This window comes from Bombus fervidus, chromosome 3 (genome assembly GCF_041682495.2).
Source record: "Bombus fervidus isolate BK054 chromosome 3, iyBomFerv1, whole genome shotgun sequence".
NCBI lineage: Eukaryota > Metazoa > Arthropoda > Insecta > Hymenoptera > Apidae > Bombus > Bombus fervidus.
The window spans coordinates 3,505,493-3,521,241 of record NC_091519.1 but is presented as its reverse complement, the minus strand read 5'-3'; the positions used below and the strand labels follow the sequence as shown (position 1 = coordinate 3,521,241).

Below are 15,749 nucleotides of genomic sequence, written 5' to 3'. Positions count from 1 at the left end.
AAAGTTTATAAGTAAACTTGCGCTTGTGGTTGTTTTGTGTATGTCAGTTTGATAGTTTGATCAAAAGTGTAATCTATCTGAACTAAAGTATTGTATTATTATTCCATTTTTATTAGTCTATCCTTATGGCATCACCAGCACCGAAATCACCAGAGCAATCTGAAAGAAACAGAAAATATGATAGACAATTAAGGTATAGATTTTATACATATACATATATAGATATATAAAACCTATCCTATTTCAGGATCAGAAAGGTAATTGGAAGTAATTGTATATTTATAATAAAATAATTTTCCTTTATCAACCTGACGAATAATTAAATTTTATTAATTTAGTTATAATATTAATATATTAATAATATCAACATATAGGTTATGGGGTGATCATGGACAAACTGCATTAGAAAGTGCACATGTTTGTGTCATAAATGCTACAGGCCTTGGTACAGAAATTTTAAAATCCTTAGTCTTACCAGGCATTGGAGCATTTACAATCGTAGATGGAAAAAAGGTTACTAATGAAGATATTGGGGCAAAGTATGTACGCAGAGATGTTAATAATTATACATAAAAGAGTTGTATCAAAATATTTTAAATTTATTTAATGTGTATTTTTAAATAGTTTCTTTCTAGAAGCAGACTGTATAGGGAAATCAAGAGCACAGGTAGCAACGCAAATGTTGTTAGAATTAAATTCTGATGTTAGAGGTGATTATATAGATGAGGAACCTGAAGAAATTTTATGCAATAGTCCTGACTTTTTCAACAATTTTACTGTTGTTGTAGCTACTTCGTTAGTTGAAAAGTAAGAATTATTATAAATAATAAATTATTGTAGGAACTTGACTTATTTTAAATTATATGTTTTAAAAGAAAAAATTTTCAGATCTTTAATTCTTCTGTCACAAAGGCTTTGGGAATTAAACATACCTTTAATAGTGTGTAGAAGTATAGGATTTATTGCATATATGAGAATTCAAATAAAGGAACATACAGTCATAGAAACACATCCAGACAATGAAACTCCAGATTTGCGTTTAGATAAACCATTTGAGACACTAAAGAAGCATCTTGATTCCATAAATTTAGATGAACTGAGTTTTAAAGATCACTCTCATATACCATACTTAGTTATATTGTACAAATTTTTAGAAAATTGGATTCTAAATAATGGGCAATTACCAAAAACTTACAAAGAAAAAAGTCAATTAAAAGAAATGATAAAAGAAGGAATGAGAAGAGATGAGAATGATACCGCAAATAGTGAAGAAAATTTTGAAGAAGCTATTAAAGCTGTTAATACATGTGTAGGATGTACTGAGATTCCAGAGAATGTAATGAATATTCTTAATGATGATAAATGCATCAATTTAACAGCTAAGGTATAACAAAAAAGTATTATCATGCAAGCGAATAATATTACTTTAAACTAATTTAATATACTTTTAGAGTAGTTCATTTTGGATTATAGCTAAAGCAATAAAAGATTTTGTTGAAAACGAGGGAGGTGGATTATTACCATTAAAAGGTACTTTGCCAGATATGACAGCAGATACGGAAAAATATATAACATTTCAGCAAATGTGAGATTCTTTATTATAAGACATTTATTATAAAGATATCGTTTTTCTAGTATATTTAGATAAATTTGTTTATTATAGATATCACAAACAAGCGATAGTTGATGCAGAAGCAGTATGGCGACGTACATTGCAACTGTTACGACAATTAGGAAAGTCTTCAGATTCCATTTCTGAAAGAGATGTCAAGTTGTTCTGCAGACATGCTTTGAACATACACGTCCAAAGGGGAACGTGTATCGCAGATGAATATGATTCTAAAATTTTTGATGCAAGCAATATAGGTACTATATAATAACTTATAAAATTTGGAAGCAGAATGATTAAAAATAATTGTATAGTTTTCAAAATATTAAGCATCCTGTGAGTGACATAAATTAGTAATTAATAATTTTCTATTCTTTTTAGTGCAATGTTTAGAAAATCCTGAGAGTATGATGATTTATTATGTTGTTCTTAGGGGGGTTGAAAAATTTCAAACAGAATATAATTCATATCCTGGAGAATTTGATGATCAAGTAGAACCTGATATAGTTAAGCTTAAAGTATGTTTCATGTAAAATAATTATTTTAATAGGAAAGAATATGAATATTATTATATAATTGCCCTTTTTGTTTAGGCATGCATAACAAAGCTACTGAATGAATGGGGATGTGGACCATTGGTAAAAGATGATTATGTTCATGAATTTTGTCGATTTGGTGGAGCGGAGTTGCATTCAGTATCAGCATTTTTAGGTGGCCTTGCAGCTCAAGAAGTTATAAAATTTGTTACAAATCAATATAAACCAGTTCATAATACCTTTATATATGATGCAGTGACTTCAAGTTCTGGAATATTTTTCTTTTAATATTATTAAATAGTAAGTTAATGGTATGCTTCTGTATAAAATAAAAATATACAATTTTATAATTTACGTAATAAATTTTGTTTATTTTATGACTAAATATAATATAATATTTTAAAAATATATTTTATAAAAATGGAAAAACGTTATGAAATGTGACTTAGAAATGTTTTAAGATATATTAAAACTCAGGTTGAACGAGTATAATATCAACACTTTAATGTAATAATTAATTGATACACAAATTATTTTATCCTTATATATAATAATAAATCACTATTAATAACCATTACTTATGACAAACTATTATTTTAATTTATAGTAAATATGTCTAAGGCATAAAGCAAATTAATATTTCATGTCTTATAACCAATATTGTACGCAAATATTTTACCGGTGTTCTAGTCTCAATAACAATAAAATGATGAATTGTGCTTTGATTTTTAATTCTTTTGCTTTGTACAATATTAGTATCTTATATTATATTGTTACACAGATTATAAATTAACTATGAATTAACCAATTAATTATTTGTTATAATTGGGGATACCACAATATAAAAATGTAATATTTTACTTTTGCATGAGCCATTTCAGTATCTGATCAGGAATTATTTATTATTATTTTATTACTTTTAACATGACATTTTTTAGATAAATTTTTGCTTGTAACCAATGGTTTACATAGATTTCCTTAAAAAGATATTGACACAGAAGTGGTTAAGCAAAAGTTTGACAAAACGATGTTAGTAATAATGATGAACATAATATTAATAATATACATTTTGTACTTCACATACACACTTAGCACCAATAAATATATAGACAAACTGAATCTGTTAATAATCCCTAGCGATAAAAAATATTGAGCCATAGACAATCAAGTGAAATTCTACATAAGAAAAACAGATAAAAGATTTTAAAAATATTCAACTTTTGAAGACATCAAGAATTACAAAAGATTACAGAGTTACCATGAAGAAGTAATTGGTAAAAGAAGAAAGATACAATATTGATATCAATAGGAGAACATCTATTTTTAATGTATGAGAGAAACACCGGTAGAGGATTACAATCTTTGGTGTGTACTTGAAGGATTTCATTTATTACCTTCTTTGTTTGTTAAAATTTGAGCCGTATAGTTTGTTTATCAATTTTAACTATTATTCTACCATTTATGAATGGAACAAATACTTGTGCAACAATAAATGATTTAAAAAATTATTTATATGATTATGTTAAATTTTCATATTTCCTTACATGTTAACACTCTTGTTGTTTTATGTTCTTTATTAAACACACACAGTAGGTATTCTTATCTTTTGCTATAAAAATATCACTTTTGTGAGTACAGAATTATTTTACTCAAATATGGGCATAAATAATTTGTTATATAAAGAATAATGACGATATAGTAACAAAGAAAAGAATGAGATTTTTATGAATTAAAACAATACTGTCTTGGATAATGTATATATCGCATGTATAACATTATTTAATTGTGAAACTATACGACTCCATTGTGATCATTATTAAGATAGGTATCAGAATATTTTTATAAGTGCAGAAAATTTTCGAGGCATGAGTTATTAATAAGATCAACTATGTTAGAAGTATTATTAAAGTTTTTGTGATAGGTTCTTGGTACAAGAAATATTAGTAATCTGTTATACTGTTGACATTCTAAAGAACAATCTCTAATTTATTAGGAATATTAAAATATTAGGCAAAAGTCATAGTATAGTATAGATAAATCATAGTATAGATAAATTTTAATATGCAACAAATGTTGACATTTATTAAACCCACAGAAAGAAAAGTGTTAGGTATTTCTTTTCATGCTAAGAGATAGAGAGAAAAAGTGTTAAGGTTACTATATAGTTCTGGTATAAATTTTATTTTTTCTTAACGATTAAATCATGAAGTGTTATTGGAAGGAGTTAAAATCATCACTCAGTAATTGGATTCGAATTTTATACATTTTATCTTTAGGAAGAAATTATATAGTTTAGGAAGAAATATCACGACAAACACGAGCAGTAAATGCTATTTCAATATTATTTTACTAGTTGCAATCCTTATTCCAGCATAGAAATTCATAAAAATGTTATTTTCGATAACAATATATAACATATATTTGAACAATAGTATGTAACATGTGATTTCTCAATTGACTTGGGTTATAATAAATCAGCATGGTATAGCAGTATAGTAAATTTTTAGCAATAAATTTAACGAAGTTTATAAATGTTCTTTCGTAAGATATAGTTTTCTTTAGAATATCAAAGGAACCCTTAATGGCCATAATTTTTCTGTCATCACTGATATCTTTTTTAAAATAAATTTGAACAAAATTTATATTATTTAATATATATATATATATATATTGTATCTAATGTTTAAAAAAATGAAGTACATATAACTTTATGAGAATTCTTGAATGTTGAAATTTACATTCTTAATTTCAGCATTTTGAACTTATATTTCATATTCATTTTATAGTATTATTTTTTCATTTATTTTTTCCTCCTTCCTCTTAAGCATACATTTTCTTATAGAAGGTATACTTTTAATATTTCATTCTTTCTTCCTTTTTAAAAGTACATTCTGATATTTGTGATTTTAATAAATTAATTATGTAAAATGTCATTAGTAACAAAATATAGAATTTCAACATAAGAAATAAATTTAATGAAATAGTTGCACCATTAAAGGTTTCAAGAATATTTTATCTTTTGAAAATTTATAAAATTTATATGTAAATGAAGTTATTATAACTCTTTCTTTACTACTATGATTACATATTAAATATATAAGAATGAAAATTTTGCAGCAAATAAATCAACTTTTGTGTTTTAATTACAAATCATTCCATTTTTTTAGTTTGAGTGTATAATACTTGAAAACATTTGATAAGTGCTATTGACAGAAACAAAATGTATTTATATACATACATATATAATAATCGTGGAAAGAATATTAATTTCAAATAAATTGCTTTTGTTGCATCTGTCACAATTAAAAACTTTCATGTTTACAATACAATTAAATATATTTATATACACTTGTCATATTCCTGATATTTGTGTATTTAAATACATACATCTTACATTGTTGAAATTATTTTGTGCATATACCTGTTGTTATGTCATTTAATTGATTATTTAATGGCTCATTTCTAAAATTTTCTAAAAATGATTTAAGCAATTTAATAGATATTGGATAGACAAAATGTATTCAAATTCTTGCTAATACTACATTGCAATTAATGAAACTATCTTTTAAGTTAAAAATAAATTAACAAAAAATCATTTTTCTATATAAATTTAATATTATCTAGTCACATATAAAATAATATAAGTTGAAAATGATTTTAACAATAAATTAAAATCGTTATAAAATATAAGATAGAAAACAAAATTTTTTGGAATAAATTAAAGGAAGAATACGTAATGAGAAGAAAGAATTAATATATACAACGGTACGTTTGGAGAACTTTTTAATTACATACAATTCAATAGCTTTTAATTCATCGTAAAATGTTTCTTCCTTTTACTTTTCAATTCATGAATTATATTAACTGACTAATACTACTCGTGTTTTAACGAATTGACACGACTTAATATCCACCTTACGTGCTTGTTTCATAAAAAAACTGTTAGAAAATTGTTAAATACTGGGCGACTGTGAAATTATAAAAATTACACGACATCACCGATTTAAAAATCGTGCTAATTTAGTCGCGATTTATTTATTTTTTTTTTTTCTTGCTTATTGCTTCTCCTGTTTTAAAGATACAATAATTACATTTTGTGTGTCAACTAGTACTGAATGTAAAATATCGATCCTACTTTATCTAAATAGAATTTTCTTCATTTTCCCTTCTCTTTCTTTTTGTATATTTCAGAAGACAAAGTCATCATTTTTTTAATAATTACTAATTTTTTCCTTTCGTGTTGCTATTTATGTCCTATTGAATAGCGAGAAAAATTCAAGATTTATTTTAGAATCTTATATATTAATTTTAATGAGGTTATTTAATTTATACAGTGACTATGTGGATAAAAGATATAACTATGTAGTCTTTATCCTTAATTATTAATGAGCACAAGATGAAAGAATGTACATCTTAGAAAGTATAATAGGTATACATATGTGTTGATACAAATATATACATATATATATGTGGTGTATATATGTACATATTTGTATCATTATAATATGTTGCTCTCCTGTAAAACAATACTGCCAGTGTAACGACCAAGTGCAAAATTATAACATATGTATACTATACATAATATATATATATAATTTCCTTCAGTGATACCAAGCAGGCAGAAAAATTAAAAAAATAACGATTATCATATTTTAATATATCGGAAAAAATAATAACGTATAAAGTATATACGATGAATCTTTCAAGATTTGTCGAAATGTAAATTGAAATTTACAAATATATATCTTCCTTTGCGCAATTAATGAAAATTCTGTTATAAATCGATCATGTTATAATTAAAGAACCAGTAAATTGTTATGTCGTATCACTGATAAAAAATGAACAGAGTTACAATGTCGCGTATACATATATGTAATGTGTGATAAAATAATTGATTCTAATTGAACAATAGCTAATGGGAGATTTTATATTATTCGCTATTTCTTTTTTGCATCTGTTTTTAAGTCTAGGTTTTTTGTCGTCCTTATATAAAGTTTTGTATCTCCTTATTATTCCTTTCATATTCTTTGCTACTCTGTACTATTCGCTGCTTCTTCTCTATTCGTATGCATACGCGCAAATGCACATTAAAATACTTAGTCGCACACATAGCATGTTCGCACACGTACACGCGACATACGCACTCGTAAAAATAAATCTCTAAAACAGTTTATGCGCGTGAGCGTGATTCTTTCGGCTTCCCATTTTTCATTTTATTTTCTTTGTCATTTCTTCGTCATTTGCTTCTTTTTCCATCATTTCTTTTTGTCCAAATCTTCCATTCGGCTCGAAATCTTGTAGGTTTTCAGTAGCTTAAAAGCAACTGAAAATCGTCATGAATTCAGTTACTTGAATAGGCAATGATACTTTACACTTTTTCCTTCTTTTACGAGAAGATGATTAATTTTACTCTATTCTTCTAGCTGAATTTATTCTATCAAAATTAACGTGTATTAATAAAGCAATTGTAACAAAGGTCACGGGGATGGGTGTAGCTCTTAGAAGAAACGTTTATCTAATTTTACGGAAATTTTAAGTGATTATTTAAATTAATGTAGAATATTAGAATAGAAAAAAATATGTGTTTAAAGCTACAAAAATATTTAACTGTATTATATTTCAATTAACCTTAACATACCAATATTTTCACAGTCTTTCATTATACATTTTTGCTATTTATTAATAAAATGAAACATAAAGGCTATTTGAGCAAATGTTACGTATCTATAAAGAAGAACAAAACTTCATATTACACATGCATTCTAAAAGCATGATATTTCGTTGAACAAGAGACTTTTCGCTTTATACCCTTTTCCAATGACCTTTGTTATTTCGATGACCATTAATTGCTTAAATTCGTTGCTAATATAGTACGATACCACGTAAATAAGTCTTTTCGGTAATTAACAGTTTTACTGCGTGTACTGAAAAATCAAAAGCGTTTTGCTAAAATTATAAACGTTTACTATCTTTTAATATAAAATATGCTTTTGCAAATAGCTTACAAAAATCATGTAACGCATTTAAAGATTACTTTACCCTTAAGCTGCGTATGACGGGGACTTGTGCTAAAAACGATTACTCGAGAACGCGTCGACGAGGGGCATTATTTATAATGTTTAATTTTAACTGAAGGTCGCGAACATATGATAACGTTAATATAATATATATAATATACATATATATACATATATATATATGCAGTATATATATGCAGCTATTTATATATATATATATAGCTAATTACGTTAATCATCTCGTTAAAAGAAGGTCAACAGTAGTTAAAGGCAATTATATTGTAAAAAATATTATTCAACAAAATCGAGCTTTTGTAAAAATCAGTTTTTATGAGTGTTCCATAAGATTGCGAGCATCGAAAAAATAGAAAAAATAATAATTTTCCAACTAGCGTGATCGAATAACAAAAACGGAAAGGAACATATAGTTAGAATTATCAGAAAAATCAACCACAAAATCCAGGTAACATATGTAGTATGTTGGTCGTAGAATTTCTACGTTCGTATTTCATGTTTTGTATTCTATATTTCCATGTTTGTTTAGAATTATTACTACTCAAAATTCTCGGGAACTCTCGATAACTTCACAAGTCATTCGTTCCTACGCAGCATAGTACTATCGAAATATATGAAACTTGTTGTGTTAAAACCGATCCGTTTACGAGACGGAGCGACTGGACTAGTCTTGTAGACTAGCTTGCGGTATGCGCAAGCGCCATGGGCCCAGAGGCCCTGGACTTATTCGGGTTCCGGTCCAATTTACAAATGTCTCTTATTTCTACCACCTATATTTTTTTTAGTAAATAATTACGTAAAGATATTTCACCTGAAAACCTATCAAATGTTTTCTATACCATTTATTACGATTCATAAGAAAATAAAATTAAGTATAATAATTTCTGAAAGGAATAGAATTCTTCTGGTTTATTATTAACTAATTTTTGTAAGTAAATGTCTATTCTAAATAAAGAGAATTAAATTATAACAGTAATGCTTTGATAGATTTCCAAGTGAATCCTTCGGATCCAGGATATTTCTTTATGAATGTAACTTTTCTATTCGCTTTATTTCTATTGGACATTATCGGACCGGGTCCCGACCTTGTTATATAGATGACACAGTAATACTTGCGTAATAGCCCAGGGCCTCACTGAGCTTGTGCACTAGGATCGCACTGCAACAGTCGCACGATAGACGGATCACTTTTTGCCCCTTCTATGAACTCGTCGAGTGATAATTTGCCATCCTTGTTTTTATCCATCTGTCGGAATATCTTGTCGGTTCTTTTTTCTGGCGTAGATTCGTCTTCCGGCATTTTCATTACGGACCCCACCATTTTATAGATTGCCTGATAAGTAGAGCAGTATTTTTATACGAGTATTTAGAAATAATTTAAATACGAGTATTTGTTTGAATTTAAGAGTTAATTGTAAACCGAGTCCCTTTTCATGGCCTGGAGGCTGAGAAAAAGAAACTGTTATTATTATATTCCTTTGCCATTTTTCAAGCCACTATTAACTAGACATTAGGTTGCATTAAAACGAATATTTTAAGATTCGTTTTCCGATTATAATGGATACATTAATCGGATATTTGAGATCTTCACAGCCCAGTATCACAAAATTATCAAAATTGAGCTTTCATTCCTCGTAATCGTTTCATCCTTACCGTCACAATTTCCAGCATTTCTTGCCGCGAAATATAACCATTACCATCAAGATCGTACATGCTGAAGGCCCACTTTAATTTCTGTTCCAGTTTACCACGAGATGTTACGCTGAGAGCGCATAGAAATTCTCGAAAGTCGATTGTTCCATCCCCATTCGCGTCGAATGTTCTGAATACATGTTCTGCAAACTACGAGTAACATATTTGTGAATAATATGATGGAACAATCTCAAATTTCCTTATCAGTACAAGAACAATACGCTGTATATAAATAGTTATAATTACGATAAAATGTGTATAAATGAGCATATATTTCAATGTTAACGAAAGTCGTGCTTTTAGTAACTTTAGTAATAAAAGAAGAAGAAAATTTGAACCAGTCATTTTGAAAATTAGTCAAGACGACTGCTTGATAGTAATTAATACTTTGAAAAAATGTAAAAATTATAAAAGTTTTATCGTTTATCAGACGAATTAATTTTATTTACCTTAGAGGCATCGCCGTAAGGGAAGAAATTTCCATATATTTTTTTAAATTCTTCTACGCTGAGGTGCCCACTCGGACAGTCCTTCAAGAAGCCTTTGTACCATTCTTGGATTTCAGCATCTTTAAAAAGACATACATTTTTTCATTGAGTTGGTATTACGTTGAATGAATCTGCCTGACGATGAGATGTGCAAATAAAAATTAATTCTTTGTTAAAAGTTTTAGATTTACTGAGTTTGTTTTTAGCTGTTAGATAGAATTAAAGTGAAAAAATATTAGTTAATTGAATTTCGAATTGTTTATTATTAAATTGAATGTTAAATGAAATACATATATGAACAAAATTGATCAAAATCTACCTGAGAATTCCGTATTTTGCTTGAGGTCTTCTAGTACTTCTGGCTTGAGCTTGCTGTTTTGTTTTCCCATGGTTATTCGAAGTCCCCTTTTAAAATTGCGTCGAGGGGTCTCAGAATTCAATTAGTGGATAATTAAGCACTAACTAGTCTACTATTCTACTGGTGCCGTCTAAAACAGGCACTTCGTGGCTGGTAGTTTCCACCAGGCACGCCTGTAAACAAGAAAGAGTACATAAGTGTTTGTACCTATTTGTTTAAAAAATTGTCGAATTACATGATCTCGGTGGAAACCGGGCTTTTGCGGTTTTCTTCATTGGCCATAGAAAACATGTGTACATTCATGAATCATATTCAAAGAGAGATGGAAGAGGAGAAAGGAGGAAGAGATATGACTACGGAGTAGATTATGGACTCGCTGATATTGTTTCAATCCTTTATCGACTTGACGAGGCGGCGAGATGAAACAGCTATGCAACGTGCACTTCTTTATGCACTATCGTTCAAAAGTACCCGCACACCTGCTGATTTCTGACTAAATGACTTTTAATTAACCGCAGTAATTCTTTTCTTTTATACTTCTGAACGGTAGTGTAGATCCACCATACACCACAAAAACCGAACTGTTAACATTATATTTGCACCTATAAAGTCATACACATTCACACCATTGTTACAAAACAAACAAAATGTTAATGTGGCTCTAGTAATAGTAAAAAGAAATATAGAAGAAACAGCAATTTTGATAAAAAAACGTCGATGATAGTATAACAATAATAACGATGATAATGATAACAATAACAACAACCACGATAATAATAATAATGATGATGATAGTAACAATAACAATAATAACAACAACAACAACAACGATAATAATAATGATGATAATAATAATAATAACATCAACAACAATGATTACAGCAACAATAATAACAACAACAACAACAACAAGAATGATAATACATTTATAGCATACTGTGATTTATTATTATAATATTATTAGTAATGATGAGTAATGTCGATATTTTTCGTTTCTTTTTTTCGCGGTGCATACCATTTACGAACAAATTATGTTTGATTGTTTAAACGAAATATTAATAAGTATCGTGCTGACGTAACAAGTACATATATATTAGATCTTATTAGACCATTCACGTGTATTACGAACGTGAATTAAAGGTGTAAAATTTAAAAAACATGTTTCTGGAATTATGTCGGTGTCTGTTCAAGTCTGAAAGCATTTCTATGTATACGCAATATTTTATATTGTATTTTAGATTATTTAAAGAAAAAGAACTAAAATCTAAAAAAGACGTTCATTAAGTTTCGATTTAAAGGGAGACTCGATTAATAATAAAATAATAAATTATCCACGAGTAGTTTGTAGTCCTATGATTACAATTTGTATGTTATTTAGAATTTTCTCTGCGAAGGATAAAAATTATGTGACTGAGTCGTAACGCAATCATCTCGAGAGTATTGTAGTATGTCAACTTTAAAGTAATATCATTTTGTCTCTAGCAAGTTCTATTATTCTCATTTGGTTCTCAACAGTTAAAAGTAATCGAGAATCAAAAATGGTCATCAGACATGATTAATAATGTATGTTAATGATATTTAGACTCATAATATTATCCGTTGCGCTTGACAATGTGCTGTAAAATTCTTACCACCGATAATCTACATAATTTTAAGCAAATGTATGGATGGCGTCAAGTAATTCTTGTAAAACACATTCTCCTGTATCTACTTTTATATCGACCCATCGTATAATGTTCATACTAACGCATTACATATACCTGTATCATGAAATACGCATGTTTATTAATACCAATTAATTAATCGATATACTCATATCTCAGAAATAATTCATACTACTAAAACATCACAAAATAAATGCAATGGTACGTTTTAATTTTCAGCATAATGAATGTCAATTTCAAGATGCGTGTTTTAGAAGTGAACTACCGATCTTATAAGTACGATTAATCATTGGATCACGAATATTTCTTGCCGCTCTGAAATTGAATAATAGTTTTAATACTTTATTCTAGTAAGTTATGAATAGAAACTATAGTCATAACTATAGGTCATAGTTCGATTAATTTTATTAATTGCATCTTATATGTAATTACATATTACGTACGTAATATGTAACTTGAACTACGAATTTTCTTATTTTGTGATCCAAAGATTATACGGCGACTCTAACAGATTATAAAAGTACGCAGAAGCGATGACAAATATGATTTAGAACAAACTTTTATGTATGTAACAAGATGCAAGGTATTCTTTTCGAAATTGTATTGAGATTTCAAAGAAAAATGGGTTGATTGGTCTGAAATAATACTAAAATCGAATACTGAAATTCAGGTACTTGTTTCAAAATTATCTGTTTACAGAAATTTCTTTCACGTATTTTATGTTGGATGATATTTGTTAACGATAAAACAGTTTATTGCATGAAATGAATGTGTGATAAAATAAAAATATTCTTGAAACTATTTTATAGACTGTTACAAAAATATGGTAGATTTCATTTTCCACAATATGTGACCCGTCCCAGTTTTCTTTAAAATCGCGGAATTAATTGCGTTTAGCTATATTGTTATAGTAAGTCTAGTAAGTATAGTAAGTTCAAGTGGATTTGAAAGAAAAACATTTCTTTTCCTTATGGAAAAATTCAAATGTACATTAAGAAATGTTATATATAGTATGTATATGTATATGTATACACACACACACGCACATACATAACAAGTGTAGCAGCTGCTTTTTTATCTCATAACTTTTTTAGTAAATGTAACGCATTAATTGTAACATACATTAATTCATAATACTAAATTTGTAATTTAATGATTGGAATAAAATACATAATAGCAAAATTCGGTTTATTCAAATAATAGATTATTTCTAAAGAACATATTTATATTATTGTTATAGTTCTTTAAATTATTTTGAATCATTATTTTCCTTCCTTTTAACATGTCATTTTAAGATTTTTAATCATTAGGCAAAAAACCAACTTAATGAATTTCTTAGACCTTGTATGCAATGTTCTTGAAAATCGAACATGTTTGTGCCCTATGCAAGATTCTCGTTAAAAGAACGCATACATATGTATATTAAATAACTACAGATAAAAGTCGGTGCTTTTCTTAAAGGACGTTATCCTTCTTTTCTTAAAAGGACGTTATTTCGCACCCTTCTTGAAATATACTGTATGTACAAAATTCATACAGTATTGTGGCGCGCATTAGCTAGATTACATAAGAATTTTAATATCAGAAAAATCAATGTTACTACGTTAGCAAATATATATATATATATATCGTTTCCTTTCACACATTTTACATTATTTAATGAGTATAACGAATGCATATACAATTTTTAATTACACGTTTTTGAAGAGACACAGAGATCCGAAAATCTAAAGACTACAAAATACTCTATAATAAAACTGTGTAAATGTGCTGGTTTTTGGAAGAAGTACGTATATCTCAAACCTTTCAATTTATAAGATAACAAGGCCATAAAATATACAGTCGTAAGATCTTGTCAAATCGTTGATTGTGATTTCAAATAAATTTACAATCTTATTTAATAATCTTATACTAAACGATACGAATATAATTATCGTTCAATTGCACATTGAACTACCTCTTACTTGTTATTATACATTTCATAAATCTTTCCATCGAAATATATTTATTTATTTTTTAGTCTTTTTTTTTTTTGCTCTTGGAAAATAAAAGTAACACATAACTATCACATACTTTACGACGCTATTACATATAATTTATTACATTTTTTATTTATTCTTCTATTTAATACGATTGGACACCAGCAAAGTATACAAAAATTTAATAAGTTACCGAATAAATCTCTTTACAGATTTTGCTTTTTTCTAAGAAAAGAATTTTTCTTAACTTAATTAACTTACATTGAGATTAAGTTGTTAAAAGCCTTTGGCTGTTAATTACATAGTCTGGTGAATTTCGAAAACATTGATTCTAAACAATTTTATTTATACGACATCAAACTAATAATTTTATTACGATTATATTTCGAAATCTATTCATTGGTTTGATGGTAAATTAATGACAGCTTTAAAGATTCGAAGTATGAATTTTAAGATTTTGAGGGAACAACAAGGAATTCATTTACATAATATCATAGAAGAGTTTATACGTATTGTTTCTTTAGTATCAAGTTCATATTTAATAGTCAGCATAAAAACGGAAAGTAGATGCAGAAGCAGCATTATACAACGTCAGCATTAGCATCAAATGAGAAGAAGTAGATGAAGAATAGCAGAGAAGATATTTTAAATTTGAAGTATCTGTTCAAATTATGTTCATTATTACAATCTATTAATCTTAGATTTCTACAAAGGCTATATATTCTTCAAATATATCGAAGACTACTGGTCCTAAAGAGCCTATATACTAAATAAATTGTCGAAACGACGTCGAAGTATGTAAAATCAGAAATAATAATCGGCAGTATATTCTCTCTGTCACAAATATATACATATATAATTATGTTTTTAGCAAATATAATTCTGTGAGAATTAAAAGAATTTTCGAGTAATGTACGCATCTACTTTGAGTAATGGAATTTGCATAAATCTGTTTGCGATAATATAATTTCAAAGAAAAGAACAATTTTTATAAATAAAGGAAATAAGCACGAATGGAATAACGATATTTTCTTTTGTACCTTCATAGCATTTTTACATTTGATTTCAAACCATATACCATCACTGATGATACGTGTACCATTGCGTTCGAAACGAAATATACAATGAAATTCTGAAATTAATGTTATCATAATAAATTGTATAATGTAAATCATTGTATTGTAAATTTTGAATTAATTTCAATTATTCATTAATTTATGGTAATAACGTGAAAGCGAAGTTTATTTTGTTTTATGAAATTTAAAACATTTCATTTACACCATTTGGAAAGTTTTAACAAGTATTACGTGTAACTCGATGCGATGAAAAGCATTAAAATATTTATTCAATTAGGAGAATTTTTGAAATAAGAATATAAAATTTGTGAGTAG

The 15,749-nt window shown here is 27.5% G+C and overlaps 2 protein-coding genes across 2 annotated transcripts; one reads left to right on the top strand and one right to left on the bottom strand.

The window, feature by feature from the left end:
* Window positions 1-53: 53 nt before the first annotated feature.
* Window positions 54-3,082, top strand: App-bp1 (Nedd8-activating enzyme E1 regulatory subunit APP-BP1). The gene is made up of 8 exons (XM_072000766.1): window positions 54-193; window positions 375-539; window positions 625-807; window positions 889-1,384; window positions 1,452-1,585; window positions 1,664-1,866; window positions 1,991-2,127; window positions 2,203-3,082. Exons 1-8 carry the CDS (start codon window positions 126-128, stop codon window positions 2,431-2,433), a joined length of 1,617 nt encoding a protein of 538 aa, XP_071856867.1. The 5' UTR covers window positions 54-125; the 3' UTR covers window positions 2,434-3,082.
* On the bottom strand, window positions 2,624-10,818 carry Nca (neurocalcin homolog). The gene is made up of 5 exons (XM_072000822.1): window positions 10,677-10,818; window positions 10,319-10,437; window positions 9,831-10,019; window positions 9,290-9,510; window positions 2,624-7,468 (listed from the first exon to the last, which is right to left on the bottom strand). Exons 1-4 carry the CDS (start codon window positions 10,744-10,746, stop codon window positions 9,310-9,312), a joined length of 579 nt encoding a protein of 192 aa, XP_071856923.1. The 5' UTR covers window positions 10,747-10,818; the 3' UTR covers window positions 2,624-7,468; window positions 9,290-9,309.
* Between the last annotated feature and the right edge of the window lie 4,931 nt (window positions 10,819-15,749).